Below are 16,674 nucleotides of genomic sequence, written 5' to 3' on the forward strand. Positions count from 1 at the left end.
TCATATTTGTTATGTGCGTACTTGGTATGTTTTCTTTTAATCTCACGTCTTTTCATGCCCTAACATAAAATAGTTTTCTTTTTTCCTAATACACAATAAGTATATTTTGAACCATCCCCCCCCCTCATTTTCTTCCAAGAAGTTTGTTTTATTATTACAATGATTTTGTTAACCAAAGCACACATGAAGTGAGCTTATTTTTATAATAATTTTGAAGTTTCAAATGAACCAATAAATAGTTGAGATTTTGGTGTTGATCTGAATTACCCCCTATATCCAAATGTTGTTTTTTTTTCATTTAATAATTTTTTTTATTGGAAGAACAGACAAGAGTGAGAGATAATCGTTTGCTGGAAAATTGAGTTGTTGTATTTCAGGTTATTTCCCTTGAGTGATGTATACAATATCTGCATTATTCACTTTATGTTCCCTTTCACACCTTTTGTTGTTTCCTGTGCCCAACAACATAGCAATTTCCCACACTTGTTTGCAGTTCCTCACACTTCTTTGCAGTTCCTCACAAGTGTGTGCAATAATCCTTATTCTTCTTTAAAGTGACTTATTTACAGAGTTTCATTTTTATTAAAAATTAGTTACCAAATTAATTTCGCTTGCTATCAAAATTTAAATTGATTGAACAGTAGGGAATATTAAATGAAAAACAAGTTGAATATGAAATGTTGTCTCTGCTAGGTGAAAACTTGAGTAACTGTAATATTTTAACAAAACTTAACAAACTAACATAAAACCATTCATTCCTATGAGGTATCTTTTTTTTAATGATTAGTTAGTAATAGTTTTGTTTTGAAATAACCAATTAAAGGTTTTACAAATATTTTGTTAACAGGTCTCTTGAATCCTTCCTTAACATACACATATCATTAAAATTAAAATGTGCTCTGTTTTGTGTAATAAGGAGGTGAGTTAATATACTTGTACAGTTATTATGCCCCCCTTCGAAGAAGAGGGGGTATATTGCTTTGCTCATGTCGGTCTGTCTGTCGGTCTGTCGGTCGGTCTGTCCGTCCACCAGGTGGTTGTCAGACAATAACTCAAGAACGCTTGGGCCTAGGATCATGAAACTTCATAGGTACATTGATCATGACTCGCAGATGACCCCTATTGATTTTGAGGTCACTAGGTCAAAGGTCAAGGTCACGGTGACCCGAAATAGTAAAATGGTTTTTGAATGATAACTCAAGAACGCATACGCCTAGGATCATGAAACTTCATGGGTAGATTGATCATGACTCGCAGATGACCCCTATTGATTTTGAGGTCACTAGGTCAAAGGTCAAGGTCACGGTAACCCAAAATAGTAAAATGGTTTCTGGATGATAACTCAAGAATGCATACGCCTAGGTTTATGAAACTTCATGGGTAGGTTGATCATGACTCCCAGATGACCCCTATCGATTTTGAGGTCACTAGGTCAAAGGTCAAGGTCACAGTGACCCGAAATAGTAAAATGGTTTTCGGATGATAACTCAAGAAAGCATATGCCAAGGATCATGAAACTTGATAGGTAGATTGATCATGACTCGCAGATGACCCCTATTGATTTTGAGGTCACAAGGTCAAAGGTCAAGGTCACAGTGACCCGAATTGGTAAAATGATTTTTGGATGATAATTCAAGAACGCTTTAGCCTAGGATCATGACACTTCATAGGTACATTGATCGTGACTCGCAGATGACCCCTATTGATTTTCAGGTCACTAGGTCAAAGGTCAAGGTCACAGTGACAAAAAACGTATTCACACAATGGCTGCCACTACAACTGACAGCCCATATGGGGGGCATGCATGTTTTACAAACAGCCCTTGTTTATACATGTATTGGAAATGTGTACAGTTCACTGTAATATTTGTATCACAACCAGTATTCAGGAAGTTTACAGTCCCTTACTGATCATGTACATGTAACTTGTTATACCCCAGCAGTGCGTGGATAGATTGGAGTCACTCAGTTGGTCACAATATCTTTTTTTATCCAGTCACATGCCTTTAAATCAGCCCCATTACCAGGTTACCTAATATCCTGAAAGATATTAGGCTAGATGACCATGTGACCTCGAATATTCGTCAGTTGCTCTCCGCGCGTGCACACGCCTGTACTATTTTTTATTAATAAAATATACTTGTTTTCAATTTAAAAAAAAATACATGTAAAGCACTGTTTGTTTAATTATAATTATTTTAACAGCATAATTTCGTCTTTGTGTATTGAATTAATAACGATTGACTCAATATCTGTGTTGTATAACAAGATGGAAGCTAGCCTAAGCGTTTTGCATGACGTGACGTAACAATGTTTTTGTTCGCGCGTGTTTTTTCCCATATTAAATATTTAAACACAAAATACTGGAAAACTAGATATTTAAGAAACATTTCAACGAATGTGACAGGATAAATAGAATAATAGGTTGGTGACGTGGATGGAGAATGGTTATCTGGCTCGTCGGAGGATCTTATCTTCCTCCGACATGCCAGATGACCATTTTCCATCCACGTCACCGACCTATTATTCTCTATTTATTCTGTCACATGCCTTTTAATCAGCCCGATAACCAGGTAACCTAATATCCCGAAAGATATTAGGCTAGATGATCAGGTACCCTAGTATCTCTGTTTTACCGTGAAATGACGTCATTTTTTTAACGAAATGACGTAATTATTCCAGCAAAAATCTCCAGTTAAACTCTTTTACAATGTAAATAAACGGTGAAAAAAGCATAAAATAAAAAGAAAATTTGTGACTGGATAAATAGAATAATAGGTTGGTGACGTGAATGGAGATTGGTTTTCTGGCTCGTTGGAGGATCTTATTGGGTTTGCCTTCGGCTCACCCTATGAATTCCTCCGACTTGCTAGATAACCATTCTCCATCCACATCACCAACCTATTATTCTCTATAAATTTGTGTGAATGTTTCAGTTTAATGATGTACCATTTCTAACTCTGCTGAAATGTATGTTCAGCGTACTCTGGCTCAGATAGTGTTTTAAAGTCTGTGCCATTTAAGGTCTCTTAGAGCCTGTGCCATTTAAGGTCTCTTAGAGCCTGTGCCATTTAAGGTCTCTTAGAGCCTGTGCCATTTAAGGTCTCTTAGACGCTGTGCCATTTAAGGTCTCTAAGAGCCTGTGCGACTTCAGGTCTCTTAACATCTTTGCGATTTTAGATCCTTCAAGTCTGTTAAAGTCTTTGCCATTTCAGGCTCTTAAAGTCTGTGCCATTTCAGGTCTTTTAAAGTCTATGCCATTTTATTTTCATTAAGTCTTTGGAATGGAAACTTTAGTTCACACATATCTACTTCTGGTAATGCTTTTGTGATGCATTTACCAGTAAATATTAAATGATGTGCATTTAAGAAAAAGACCTTGTGGTTGCAATTATAAATGTATTGTTTTCAAATACTTTCAGTTGCAAATCCTTGCCACTGACTCCATGAACACAACCCTGACCAACCAGTTCCTTCTGATTGTTGAAATTACTGACGTCGATGATAACGACCCATCATTCACAACTTGCCCAAACAGACGGGTAAGTCAGGAATGATTGATACTTGAAACCACTGATTTAGCATTCATGTATAATAGCACTTAAAACTGGAGAATTGAATTTATGAGAAAATAAACAAATCATTAAGTGCTTGAACAGGTATGATTGCGGGATATCAAAGCCCAGAGGCATATCAATACCTGTCAGAACGGTATGAAACCAAATAATGCAGCTGTAAACCACCAATCTATTATTCATATACTAGCAACAATATCAGAATTTAATATACACATAATAAACAAAAATTAGCTGTTTGAGCAGGCAGCCTATCTTGATCATTAATTCAGCTCAAAGGCATCATAAGCAAAACGTTCTGAAGCTTCTTTCATATCATAAATTAAGTGAACAAAAAAATAAATAGCATGAAATATGTAGCAAATGCAATACCTGATGACCTTTGCTGTTTTCAGTACCAAGGAAGAATTGTAAGGTCATAAATCCAGTTGACATGCATTCCATGTATGAAGAATCACATAACCATTTCCTTTAATGTGCACTCCAGTTTTCCTTAATTCCTTATTACATTTACCCCATTTTTTGTAAAGTCCTTATTAATGCACTGCAAGTTTTCATATAACCACATAACATTATTAATCCTTATTGCATGCACTCAATGTTTCCCGAATTCCTTATTATAGATCTCCGTGTTGCCTGAATTTCTTATTGTAGCACTCAATTTTGCCTCAAGTCCTAATTGTATACTCTTCTAGTTGGCTGAATTCCTTAGTGTATACACTTTACATTGCCTGAATTCCTTATTACATGATGTTGACTGAATTCTGTATTACATTCGCTAAACTATGCCTGCATTCATTATTGCATGAAGATCATGTTGCCTGAATTTCTTACTAAATGTGATCTATGTTTCCTGCATTTCTTGGTATATATACTCAATATCTTGGGAATTTCTTACTACATGTGCTCCATGTTTCCTGCATTTCTTGGTATATGCACTTACTATCTTCTAAATTCCTTACTTCATGTGCACCATATTTCCTGCATTTCTTAGTATAAGTACTTACTATCTTCTGAAATTCCTTACTAAATGTATACCCTGTTTTTTTCTGCATTTCTCTGTGTTATTACTTAATATTTTGTGAATTCCTTGCAAAATGTGCTCAATGTTTCTTGCATTTCTTCATATATGTACTTAATATCTTGTGAATTCCTTACTAATTGTGCTCCATGTTTCTTGCATTCTTTCATATATGTACTTTATTTCTTCTGTGAATTCCTTTCTACATGTTTTCCCTGTATTCAGTACCCTCCTCACTTCATGTTCTAACCATATTGAGTACCTTCCTTTCTACATGTTCTCCATGTATTCAGTACTATCCTTGCCCCATGTTCTGCCTGTTTCAGTACCCTCTTTACCCTATGTTCTGCCTGTTTTCAGTACCCTCTTTACCCCATGTTCTGCCTGTTTTCAGTACCCCCCTTACCCCATGTTCTGCCTATTTTCAGTAACCTCCTTTCCCATGTTCTGCCTGTTTTCAGTACCCTCCTTACCACATGTTCTGCCTGTTTTCAGTACCCCCTTACCCCATGTTCTGCCTGTTTTCAGTACCCCTTCCTACCCCATGTGCTGTCTGTTTTCAGGTACCCCCTTACCCCATGTTCTGTCTGTTTTCAGTTCCCTCCTTACCCCATGTTCTGCCTGTTTTCAGTACCCCCCTTACCCCATGTTCTGCCTGTTTTCAGTACCCTTCTTACCCCGTGTTCTGCCTGTTTTCAGTACCCCTTCCTACCCCATGTGCTGTCTGTTTTCAGTACCCCCTTACCCCATGTTCTGTCTGTTTTCAGTTCCCTCCTTACCCCATGTTCTGCCTGTTTTCAGTACCCCCCTTACCCCATGTTCTGCCTGTTTTCAGTACCCTTCTTACCCCGTGTTCTGCCTGTTTTCAATACCCACTTTACCACATGTTGTGCCTGTTTTCAGTACCCTCCTTACCTCATGTTCTGCCTGTTTTCAGTACCACCCTTGACCCATGTTCTGCCTGTTTTCAGTACCCCCCTTACCCCAGGTTCAGCCTGTTTTCAATACCTACTTAACCCCATGTTCTGCCTGTTTTCAGTACCCTCCTTACCCCATGTTCTGCCTGTTTTCAGTACCCCCTTACAAGGGGGGGTACTGAAAACAGGCAGAACATGGGGTAAAGCGGGTATTGAAAACAGGCAGAACATAGGGTACACCATGTTCTGCCTGTTTTCAATACCCACTTTACCCCATGTTCTGCCTGTTTTCAGTACCCTCCTTACCCCATGTTCTGCCTGTTTTCAGTACCCCCTTACCCCATGTTCTGCCTGTTTTCAGTACCCCCCTTACCCTATGTTCTGCCTGTTTTCAATACCCGCTTTACCCCATGTTCTGCATGTTTTCAGTTCTATCCTTACCCCATGTTCTGCCTGTATTCAATACCCGCTTTACCCCTTGTTCTGCCTGTTTTCAGTAACCCCTTCCTACCCCATGTTCTGCCTGTTTTCAGTACCCCCTTGCCCCATGTTCTGCCTGTTTTCACTACCCCCCTTACCCCATGTTCTGCCTGTTTTCAATACCCACTTTACCCCATGTTATGCCTGTTTTCAGTACCCTCCTTACCCCATGTTCTGCCTGTTTTCAGTACCCCTCTTACCCCATGTTCTGCCTGTTTTCAGTACCCTCTTACCCTATGTTCTGCCTGTTTTCAATACCCGCTGTACCCCATGTTCTGCCTGTTTTCAGTTCTATCCGTACCCCATGTTCTACCTGTTTTCAATACCCGCTTTACCCCATGTTCTGCCTGTTTTCAGTAACCCCCCTACCCCATGTTCTGCCTGTTTTCAGTACCCCTTGCCCCATGTTCTTCCTGTTTTCAGTACCCCCTTACCCCATGTTCTACCTGTTTTCAGTACCCCCTTACCCTATGTTCTGCCTGTTTTCAATACCCGCTTTACCCCATGTTCTGCATGTTTTCAGTTCTATCCTTACCCCATGTTCTGCCTGTTTTCAATACCCGCTTTACCCCTTGTTCTGCCTGTTATCAGTAACCCCCCTACCCCATGTTCTGCATGTTTTCAGTACCCTTATGTTCTGCCTGTTTTAATGTCTTAAATACTGACCTGTTATCTCATGCTTCTCCTTTCCAAGGGGAATTAACCCATCCGGAATTTTAACTGGGAATCCGCCACCTCAATACCGTAATACAGGCCAGGTTAAACATAGTGCAATGCAACCTAGCCAAAAATCGGTAACCCACCCTCAATATTCTTTTTGGATCGACCAGGTGTATACGTGTCTTTTACGGCTCTGAATAAAAATATTGTTTTTCAATTTATTTCACTTGGTTGATTGGGGTTTTGAATAGATAAATTGTGTTATTTATCTTTTTATTTCTCATTCGGATTAATTTGTGTGGGTTTAATGGATTTTGTTTCATTTGTAAAAGGTAAGCCATGCTTGTTTTTATCGAACAATGGTTTATTTCTACCATGCTGGGTGTTTTCAGGCGCGAACGACCACGTGCAAAACGTGCTCTTCTAATACATTGCTAGAACATGCAAAGCATGTTCTTCTAATGTGTTACGAGATCGTGCAAAGCGTGTTCTTCTATTGACAGATTGTTTATCATTTGCCATTGTGTGCAATAATGATTTTAACGTTCCGTATGACAATCTAATTGATCGTCATTTTATTTTTCATCTGTTTTGAATTAAACTTTTGTTTAATTTATGATCTACGGCAGTATTATTATAATTTTTATTATGGTCAAATAATGATTTTATGTGCCGTATAATAATCTGGTCTGTGACCAGTTTATGGTTGAATATGTTTTGCTCTTGTTTTTCATATATTCGACTACATGAATGTCGCAGAAACAAGAGTGGATAAATACCCGGTGACTTCGCAGACCATGGATGATAGTTGCAGCATCAGTCACCGGGTATCGGGCACGATGGCGGCCGTACTATGCTAAGTCTCTAAGACAGTCGGTCAACATCAGACCATATGGCGACACCCGTCAGCCGGTCTTTGCCCGATGGCATTGGTCAAGGACATCGACCAATGCCGGACCATTTGGCATCCGCCATACGGTCATTATCCGGTGACAACACTGGTCATGATATGACCGGTACGTCACCGGGGACATTGATCACGGACCTTTGATCGACGTCTGACCGGCCTGTCACCGGTCCGGTCATTGGTCCGGTCCGGTCATTGATCACTGGTCATGTCACCGGTCCGGTCATTGATCACTGGTCCGGTCATGTCACTGGTCCGGTCCGGGCATTGATCACCGGTCCGGTCCGGTCACCGGTCAACAGTCATCAGTTAGGCCTGCCACCGATAACACCAGTCACCGGTCAAGAAGAAGAACTCGGTCTTCATCATTGGATTATTCTCCTATTCGTCGTCGAATACATCGTCTTCATCAAGAAGTAGACATCGGACACGCTCTTCTTCGTCGAGCAGTTCTCATCGTCGCGGCTCTCGTAAGCGATCACGTCGTCACTCACGGAGACGGTATTCTAGAAGATCTCGGTCTCATCGCAGCGGATCCACATCTCGACAGCGCAGCCGATCCAGATCTCAACATCGCAGGAAACGAGGACGTCGTCAACCTTCACGTAGACATCATTGGACTTCATTGAGCACAACAGGATAGTTATCGAACATACCTCTCCTTCATTGAGCAGTTCTCGGCGTTGATACGCTCGTAAGCGATCACGTCAATGCTCACGGAGACAATATTGTAGAAGACAATATTTCCAGCGTAGCCGGACAATATTTCGGCATTGCAGTTATATGGATGTCGCCACTTCTCACGTAGGCGTTAATGAACCTACTGGTCATATCGACATTCTCCATTTTATTCCTTTAGGAATATCATGTCTCCATTCCACGTGTGATGGTTTTTCTTATGGAATCCACACATGTTGCAGTCACCGAGCCGTATTTGTATACGAACACTAGTTCGTTTAACTTTCAGGCTTTGGGATAAGCTGTTCTTTTCTCCACTACGACTACAAGGACACTTATACCTATTAATACTGATAATCTACCGTTGTTTTCAGGTTAACATTATCAGATGACTTCGTGGATGGTCATTCTTCTGCACCAGATAATTCCATTCCATATTATACCGGTCCCGATCACCGGACATCGATCACCATTCATCAGTCATATCACCGATCACTGGTCACCGGTCAAAATAAGTAGTCGTTCATCATCAGCGGATTATTTTTCCTCCTCTTCTTCGTTATCATCATCGGACTATTCTTCCTCCTCTTCTTCGTCATCGAATGAATCTTCGTCGTCTGCTTAAGTGATGTCTCATCGCCATAGGATTGGATTTTTGGCACGATCTTCTTTTTCAAGCAGTGCTTGACATTGATATCAGACCATATGGATTCCACCATTTTTCGGTCTTTAACTGGTAACGTCACCGGTCATATTATGACTGGTCCGTTCACCTGGCTACAGTTACCGGTCATTGACCGGTCCGGTTCGGTCACCAGTTACCAATTACCGGTATTCCACTGTGTTTTCATCGGTCAATTTTTAGTATCACGGGTATCGTCTACATTACCTAGTTGTATACCCCTGGCTATGATTGTATTGAATACTATATTTTATGTATTCAACAATCTACATGACTTTTTGTGTTTTTCAATACTGATGTTCTACTGGCGACGGTTACCAATCATGCTATATCTGTTATTTGTACTTCTATCTCAACTGGCTACATGCAGACTACTGGTCTTGCAGATAGATCAGCTGAAGTGGGCTCGGAGACTAGCATTGAGGTCGAACATTACTATTTGACCTCTATTAATTTATGTTCGAGACCCGAAGGATGAATTGTTTTAACCGCCTTTACCTGTCGGCTACAGACTTTGCAGTCAGTGTCACGGAACAGTTGGGGCACATTAATCACGCTAGCAGGATTAGCAAGACGACATTTTGTATCGACTTCTGCTTTTCTATTGCTCCTAGGACAGTGCATATTTTCAAGCTACTGGAATCAACAAGAGTTCTGATACATAGGATTGCCTATCAGATTGACCGCATAGCGGCTACAGTCTTGTAGATGGCTTGGGACCTATTGAACTCAGATCTTAGATCCAAGGATCTGGAGGGACCTCATCTTAAGTTATTCTTCTATTACACTTCTGGCCATAACAGGCCGTCTTCCTATAACTGGTCGTATTCCTTTCGGAATTCGTCCCGGTTAGGAGTCTTGAAGTAAATGGATTAATCAAGTCAGAATTTAAGACTTCCATGCATTCTACCGGCAAGCGTGGACCCCCTTAAGGTTACTCCTAGGGTTTTCACCTTTTTCTGCCATCACATCTCCGATTCCGGAGGTACCACTGTCAATCATATTTCTGTACTTCGCAAATCGATGACTTCACGACCTGTATTATCCAGGATTTTAAAGGCGCCTGTTATTGGTTCAAGATGAGGCTATATTCTGTAGATAGGTCATAAACTTATAAGTGTTAAACAGTGTCCTATTCTACCAATTTTCAAGTGTGTTTGGAGTGGGAAAGTTCGGCTTGCCGTGGTTTCTTTGCCCACCCATCCTTGACAAATGGTTCCGGTCACCGGTCAGTATTTACCGGTCCGGTCACGGCGCTTTCTGCTGACACGTATTTTCTTACGTCCGTTTCAGCTTTATTTTTTAGTTAATTGTATTAATCTTGGGATTATTCAATGACACAGATTTCCATCTTTTTGTCATTATTTACCACTATTCAGTGGTGTCTAGACTAGAAGATTAACTTGGCAAGAATATAGTTTATTCTACCACAACCTTCCTTACATCTTATACAGATGTGAGCAGAGAAGGTTAGGGACGATCACATAGAACAACGTATCTTGATTTTCTCAATTATGTGGTATCCTAACGAATATCACCTGCACATCTACATCTTGAAAAGCGAAAATTCTTTTTGGCTGTTTTTCATTTACAACACATGTTCACGATTCCTTTGTAATGGTTTCAACTATCACACATCGTTCATGGTTTACTTACAGACACGGAGGTGATCATATTATCACTCCTTGTAACTGGAAATCAGGAACTTATTCGTTATTTGCAAGAACAACAAATTTTCTCTATCGTCTTACTCATACCTGGTCGTCTCAACGCCCTGTTGGACATTTTGTTCTGCAGTTCTTTCTGTCGAATTATTTTTCCGTTAGGTTCAAATAATGTGAATTTGCATGGCGTACAAAAATTGATGCATAGTATATCAAAGAATGTTGTTTATCATCAAATGCTAGTAATAAGCGTTATGCTATCGTAGATCGCAGTATATACCAGTATGCTGAACAACGTCAATAATGCAGTTCACAGAAATCGATCCAGCAGGGTGTGCGATTGTTATACATTCGTCCATTAACATAAACTGGAATATCTTGCCTTCTTGGTGAGTTTTTGCACTAACTGAGTTTTTGCCATAATTTCATGAAATATACTTAATGAATCATGGGATTATGGTTCTACGACCTTTTAAGTCTCCTGTACAATTATTTTCAGGAAACTTCTTCACAGGCCAAATATCATATCTCAGAGAGACATATTTTTACTGATCCAAACATGTGCCACTTCATGTCTGGCCATTATTTAATTTTAGTTATCTCTACAGAAGAACGTTTTTTTTCTGTTAGAGTTTCAATCCTTGTTACTTGTGCAAGGATAATTCCATCAAAACTGTATTAAGGTTCTATGAAAATTCTTTTTGACTGGGTATTCGAGAGCATAGTTATTACCTTAATCACTCTGCTAGATACAAAGAGTTTTTCTCACCTTTTTCTTGATGATAAGAAATTTGTTCTTTTCTTCATCAAAGGATAGAGATTATGCTTTCGTATACCTTGTTTTGTGTAAGTCATCGCAACTCTGTGCTGTCTTACCTATTTTGGAACAGTTACTGATCCAAACTATGGAACGTCAACACTATGTTTTTCGTTCCTTTACATTCTTAAGCGGTTTTGACTTGTGTTGCATGTTGGGATGCTTAATGAGCTTCCTATGAACCTTTTACATCAGGCTTATTAACAGTTCCAATATAATTTTAAGATGGTTTTCTTTCTTATTATGGCTTTTACCATACGGAGAAGTGAAATTCATGCTTTTTCTGTTGAATACAACCAATTCCAGTTGGATCTAATGTCCTCTTTACTTTGTTGTGTCAGCCAGGATTCCTTGCTTAATACCAAGTCCTCTATATGGCTTCTACCTTCAAGTTTCCAAGTTTTTCTTAAACTGGTAGTCATGAAGATGAGGATAAACTTCTATTGGCAATCAGGGCTTTGAAGTTCTATCTCAGCAGTGTTAGTCGGAAGTCCATTCGAGGTTCTCAAAAGACACTCTTCATTTCCCTAAAAAGGGGGGTGGGGGGAGATGTGTCTGCGGCTTCTATTTCTCGGGGTTAGACCTCGCCTAAGGAAAGTTACTCTTATCTCTATCTAAGGATTCATTCCTTTTAAGAATCTGACCGCATGAATTAAGAGCTCTGTCTGTTTTGTGGGCATATATTAATCCCCACTTTTTGACATGCTCTAAGCTGTTTTCTGGAGGAATCCGACCACCTTTGTCATCTTTTTATCTTCGTTTTCTGAAGTGCCAACAATACAATTTGTATATGTTTGGGCTTGTTGTGGTTTCACTAACAGTAGTGTCTTCTTTACGACATAGACATATTACTTTGTCCGAGAAGTCATAATTAATACCGTTTTAACGAAGATTACTTGATAACCCTTGTTTAGGGTTTTGCTATCATAAGCTTATAACCCTGTTTATGGGTTCTACTGTGTTGGGAAAATATATACGAACCTTCCCACCGCAGCTGCAAAATCAGCATGAGATAACAGGTTAGTATTTATGATATTAAAACAATTTTTTTAAATAAAATTCATTTTAATTATTAAATACTTACCTGTTATCGGTAAGTCCCACCACCCACCCTGCTATTCGATTAATATTTTTGTATATATTATCAGAGCTCCAGATAAGGATTTGTGAAATTAGTAACGGTACTGCCACTGACAGAAAGAAAAGGAGTAACGCTGAAAATCAATAAGTACCTGTACTACCATATCCAAAAATACAGGTAGTACTGTACTACCCGTGTTCTTGTATATTGAAGGGTGTATAACTGACTTTACAGAAACATTTGCAGCAATTATAATAAATATATTTAGCGTCTTAAACAGTTACTTTATTAGGTTTTCCATTCTGTATTATGATACAAATAAATCTACAAATTAAAACGCATGACTAAATACTATTTCTTCATTTTTCTTGACAAGAAAACACAAGCCAACTAGTAAGCTAAGTAATTATGTCACTGTCTCATTTCAAAAGTAATTTTGCTTTAGCAGTTAGCTGTCAAAGTTGCAAAGTAGCCACAGATGCAATGACATTGTTTAAGATCGGTGCGACAATATTTTTTTTCTGGGATTGAATATCAGGATAGTTAGACGACCGTATGTAGCAATTATATGAAAAACAAAGTGTGTTTTTTTTTACCGAAAGTTAGCCGGCCTTCCCTTGTGCGCAGACATTGTTTTTGACGGGTTTACGAGTTACTGGAAATCACGCGACAGAATAGACAATAATATTGGAACCCAGTCTACAACTTTTCGGCAATTTAAATTAACAAAAAGCGCCGTTAGGTTAGAGACCAACAAATCAGGACGCGCTGAAGCGGACGTATCCGTACGGCCAGATTTATTTTGTAAATGTGTAAAAGGGATATTAAAGTTGAATTGTACGTCCTGTTCTGCCTGTTTTCAGTACCCTCCTAACCCCATGTTCCGCCTGTTTTCAGTACCACCCTTACCCGATGTTCTGCCTGTTTTCAGTACCCCCCTTACCCCATGTTTTGCCTGTTTTCAATACCTGCTTAACCCCATGATCTGCCTGTTTTCAGTACCCTCCTTACCCCATGTTCTGCCTGTTTTCAGTACCCCCTTACCCCATGTTCTGCCTGTTTTCAGTACCCTCCTCACCCCATGTTCTGCCAGTTTTCAATACCCGCTTTATGTTTAGCCTGTTTTCAGTACCCTCCTTACCCCATGTTCTGCCTGTTTTCAGTACCCTCATGTTCTGCCTATTTTCAGCACCCTAATGTTCTGCCTGTTTTCAGCACCCCCTTACCCCATGTTCTGCCTGCTTTCAGTACCCTCCTAACCACATGTTCTGCCTGTTTTCAGTACCCTCCTCACCCCATGTTCTGCCTGTTTCCAATACCCGCTTTACCCCATGTTCAGCCTGTTTTCAGTACCCTCCTTACCCCATGTTCTGCCTGTTTTCAGATCCCTCCTCACCCCATGTTCTGCTTGTTTTCAATACCCGCTTTACCCCATGTTCTGCCTGTTTTCAGTACCCTCCTTACCCCATGTTTTGCCTGTTTTCAGTACCCTCCTCACCCCATGTTCTGCCTGTTTTCAATACCCGCTTTACCCCATGTTCAGCCTGTTTTCAGTACCCTCCTTACCCCATATTCTGCCTGTTTTCAGTACCCTGATGTTCTGCCTGTTTTCAGCACCCTCATGTTCAGCCTGTTTTCAGCACCCCCTGACCCCATGTCTGCCTGCTTTCAGTACCCCCCTTACGCCATGTTCTGTCTGTTTTCAGTATCCTATACCGGTTCCTGTAAATGTGAGGGAGGAGGAGCCCAAAGGTCTATTTGTGTACCAGGTGCAGGCCTGTGACCTTGATCAGCATCCCAACAACATCATCAACTATGTGTGGTACATGGACCCCTCACTGCTTGCTGAGCGCAGATGTATGCATATTCATGATTTAAGCCACATTCTAGGAAAATGGGTCTTAATTTATGGGCATAAAGTTTTGTCTCAGATTTGCTTGTGTGGTCTTTGAAGGAATATCCACTGTAAGTCTAAAATCCATCCTGTTGCCAGATATCCACTGTACAGTCTAACATCCATCCTGTTGTCAGATATCCACTGAACAGTCTTACATCCATCCTGTTGTCAGATATCCACTGTACAGTCTAACATCCATCCTGTTGTCAGATATCCACTGTACAGTCTAACATCCATCCTGTTGTCAGATATCCACTGTACAGTCTAACATCCATCCTGTTGTCAGATATCCACTGTACAGTCTAACATCCATCCTGTTGTCAGATATCCACTGTACAGTCTAACATCCATCCTGTTGTCAGATATCCATTGTACAGTCTAACATCCATCCTGTTGTCAGATATCCACTGTACAGTCTAACATCCATCCTGTTGTCAGATATCCACTGTACAGTCTAACATCCATCCGGTTGTCAGATATCCACTGTACAGTCTAACATCCATCCTGTTGTCAGATATCCATTGTACCGTCTAAAATCCATCCTGTTGTCAGATATCCACTGTACAGTTTAACATCCATCCGGTTGTCAGATATCCATTGTACAGTCTAACATCCATCCTGTTGTCAGATATCCATTGTACATGGACTACCACATATACAATGGATGGTAGATCAATTATTTATCTTGCTTAATTAAAAAAAATGTTTGTAATTGAAAAGCACTATAATGTAATTTTCATGTTTGTTTTGTATTTCAAACCTATCACAGGACATTTTTATTGCAAATTATTTGATATATTTATAGAATTACTGGCATTTTGAACTCATAAGTTCAAAAACAAAGTTTTATCGTTCATTCAAGAAAAGATAAAATTGTGCTGTCTTTCCTTATCTGATTTCAGAGTGCAGACCAAGTTTTTGTCCATACACGCAAAAGTAGTAAATCGCTGCTTAACTCATAATTATGAAGTCATTAATTTTTTTATATTGATATGTTCACTTATGCTATTGGCACATTTTTTGCAGGCAACGAAACCATCATGCCCATATTCAACCTAAATTCAACAACTGGAGTAATCACCACCAAGGTGGTGCTAGACAGAGAGATGAAGGACCAATACTTACTGTGTGTGGAGGCAGTGAAGGCCCCTTCTCGCGGGAAACGTGACCTCAGCAGCGTTCTGACTGCTAAAAATATTAGCGACAATGTGCTCTTTGTGCAGGTCATTGTAGATGATGTCAATGACAAAGGCCCCACTTTTGCCAATGATTCTTTGAGAACAGGTATGGGAATATTTTATATTCTAAGTCTGTCATGGAACTTTTAAGTTACCAATAGCCGCTTGTATAAATATGGATAACTTTAGCCGTCCAAAATATAACCTTTTTTTTATTAACATAACTTTAGCCGTCCAAAAGATAACCTTATTTGGATAAAGATAACCAAAGTCAAATTCCTTGGTTAAATCTTATCCAAAATGTGCCCCTATTCGGATATTTATTTTTCTTACACAACTTCGAACCAAAAAATATTTCCTAAACTTGAAGTTAACCAAAAGTTATCCACTAGATTAGAGTTATCCAGATTTATACAATTGGCTACAGGTGGGCATTTTCTGTTGATTGACACGTACAGAGCAGCCTGCACATCTGTACAGTCAGGTCATGAGCTACCCTGTCTGCTTTTGAGACCTTAAAACCTGGCTTGACATGGTTACTTCTGACAAGACTGCGCAGTTGTGCAGGCTGGTGTGGAGGTATATACACTGGTTGTATGTGTCCTAAGACCCATATTTTGCTCGATGCAACTCATATGTACCATTACTAATGATAAAGCAAATTAAAGAGGGATTGATTATTTATTCACTGGCTGATTATTGGAGCCTCATGTTTGGAATGCATGTGCATAAAGTGTAATCTCAGATTAGTCTGTGCAGTTCCATCAGGCTAATCAAGGATGACGCTTTCAGCTTTGATTGTTGACAGGAATTTCTCACATGCATTTAGCCCAGTTGTCCCAAAACACTAGGATTACACTTTGTGCACATGTATTTAGCCCAGATGTCCCAGAACACTGGGATGGCACTTAAAGCACATGCATTTAGCCCAGATGTCCCAGAACACTGGGATGACACTTTACGCACATGCATTTAGCCCAGTTGTCCCAGAACACTGGGATGACACTTTACACACATGTATTTAGCCCAGTTGTCCCAGAACACTGGGATGACACTTTATGCACATGTATTTAGCCCAGTTGTCCCAGAACACTGGGAGGACACTTTACGCACATGTA

At 39.8% G+C, this 16,674-nt stretch overlaps 1 protein-coding gene across 5 annotated transcripts in view; it reads left to right on the plus strand.

The window, feature by feature from the left end:
- LOC127866711 (protocadherin Fat 3-like) overlaps nucleotides 1-16,674 on the plus strand; it is an 86,306-nt gene that overhangs the window by 58,659 nt on the left and 10,973 nt on the right. For 3 of the 5 annotated variants that reach the window (XM_052407453.1, XM_052407455.1, XM_052407457.1), the window contains 4 exons: nucleotides 3,422-3,541; nucleotides 3,970-3,984; nucleotides 14,188-14,338; nucleotides 15,405-15,662. In XM_052407453.1, the coding sequence (XP_052263413.1) occupies nucleotides 3,422-3,541; nucleotides 3,970-3,984; nucleotides 14,188-14,338; nucleotides 15,405-15,662 (544 nt within the window). The remainder of the gene's footprint in view (nucleotides 1-3,421; nucleotides 3,542-3,969; nucleotides 3,985-14,187; nucleotides 14,339-15,404; nucleotides 15,663-16,674) is intronic. The other 2 variants (XM_052407454.1, XM_052407456.1) reach the window with 1 other exon arrangement.

Source organism: Dreissena polymorpha, chromosome 2 (genome assembly GCF_020536995.1).
Source record: "Dreissena polymorpha isolate Duluth1 chromosome 2, UMN_Dpol_1.0, whole genome shotgun sequence".
NCBI classification, from domain to species: domain Eukaryota; kingdom Metazoa; phylum Mollusca; class Bivalvia; order Myida; family Dreissenidae; genus Dreissena; species Dreissena polymorpha.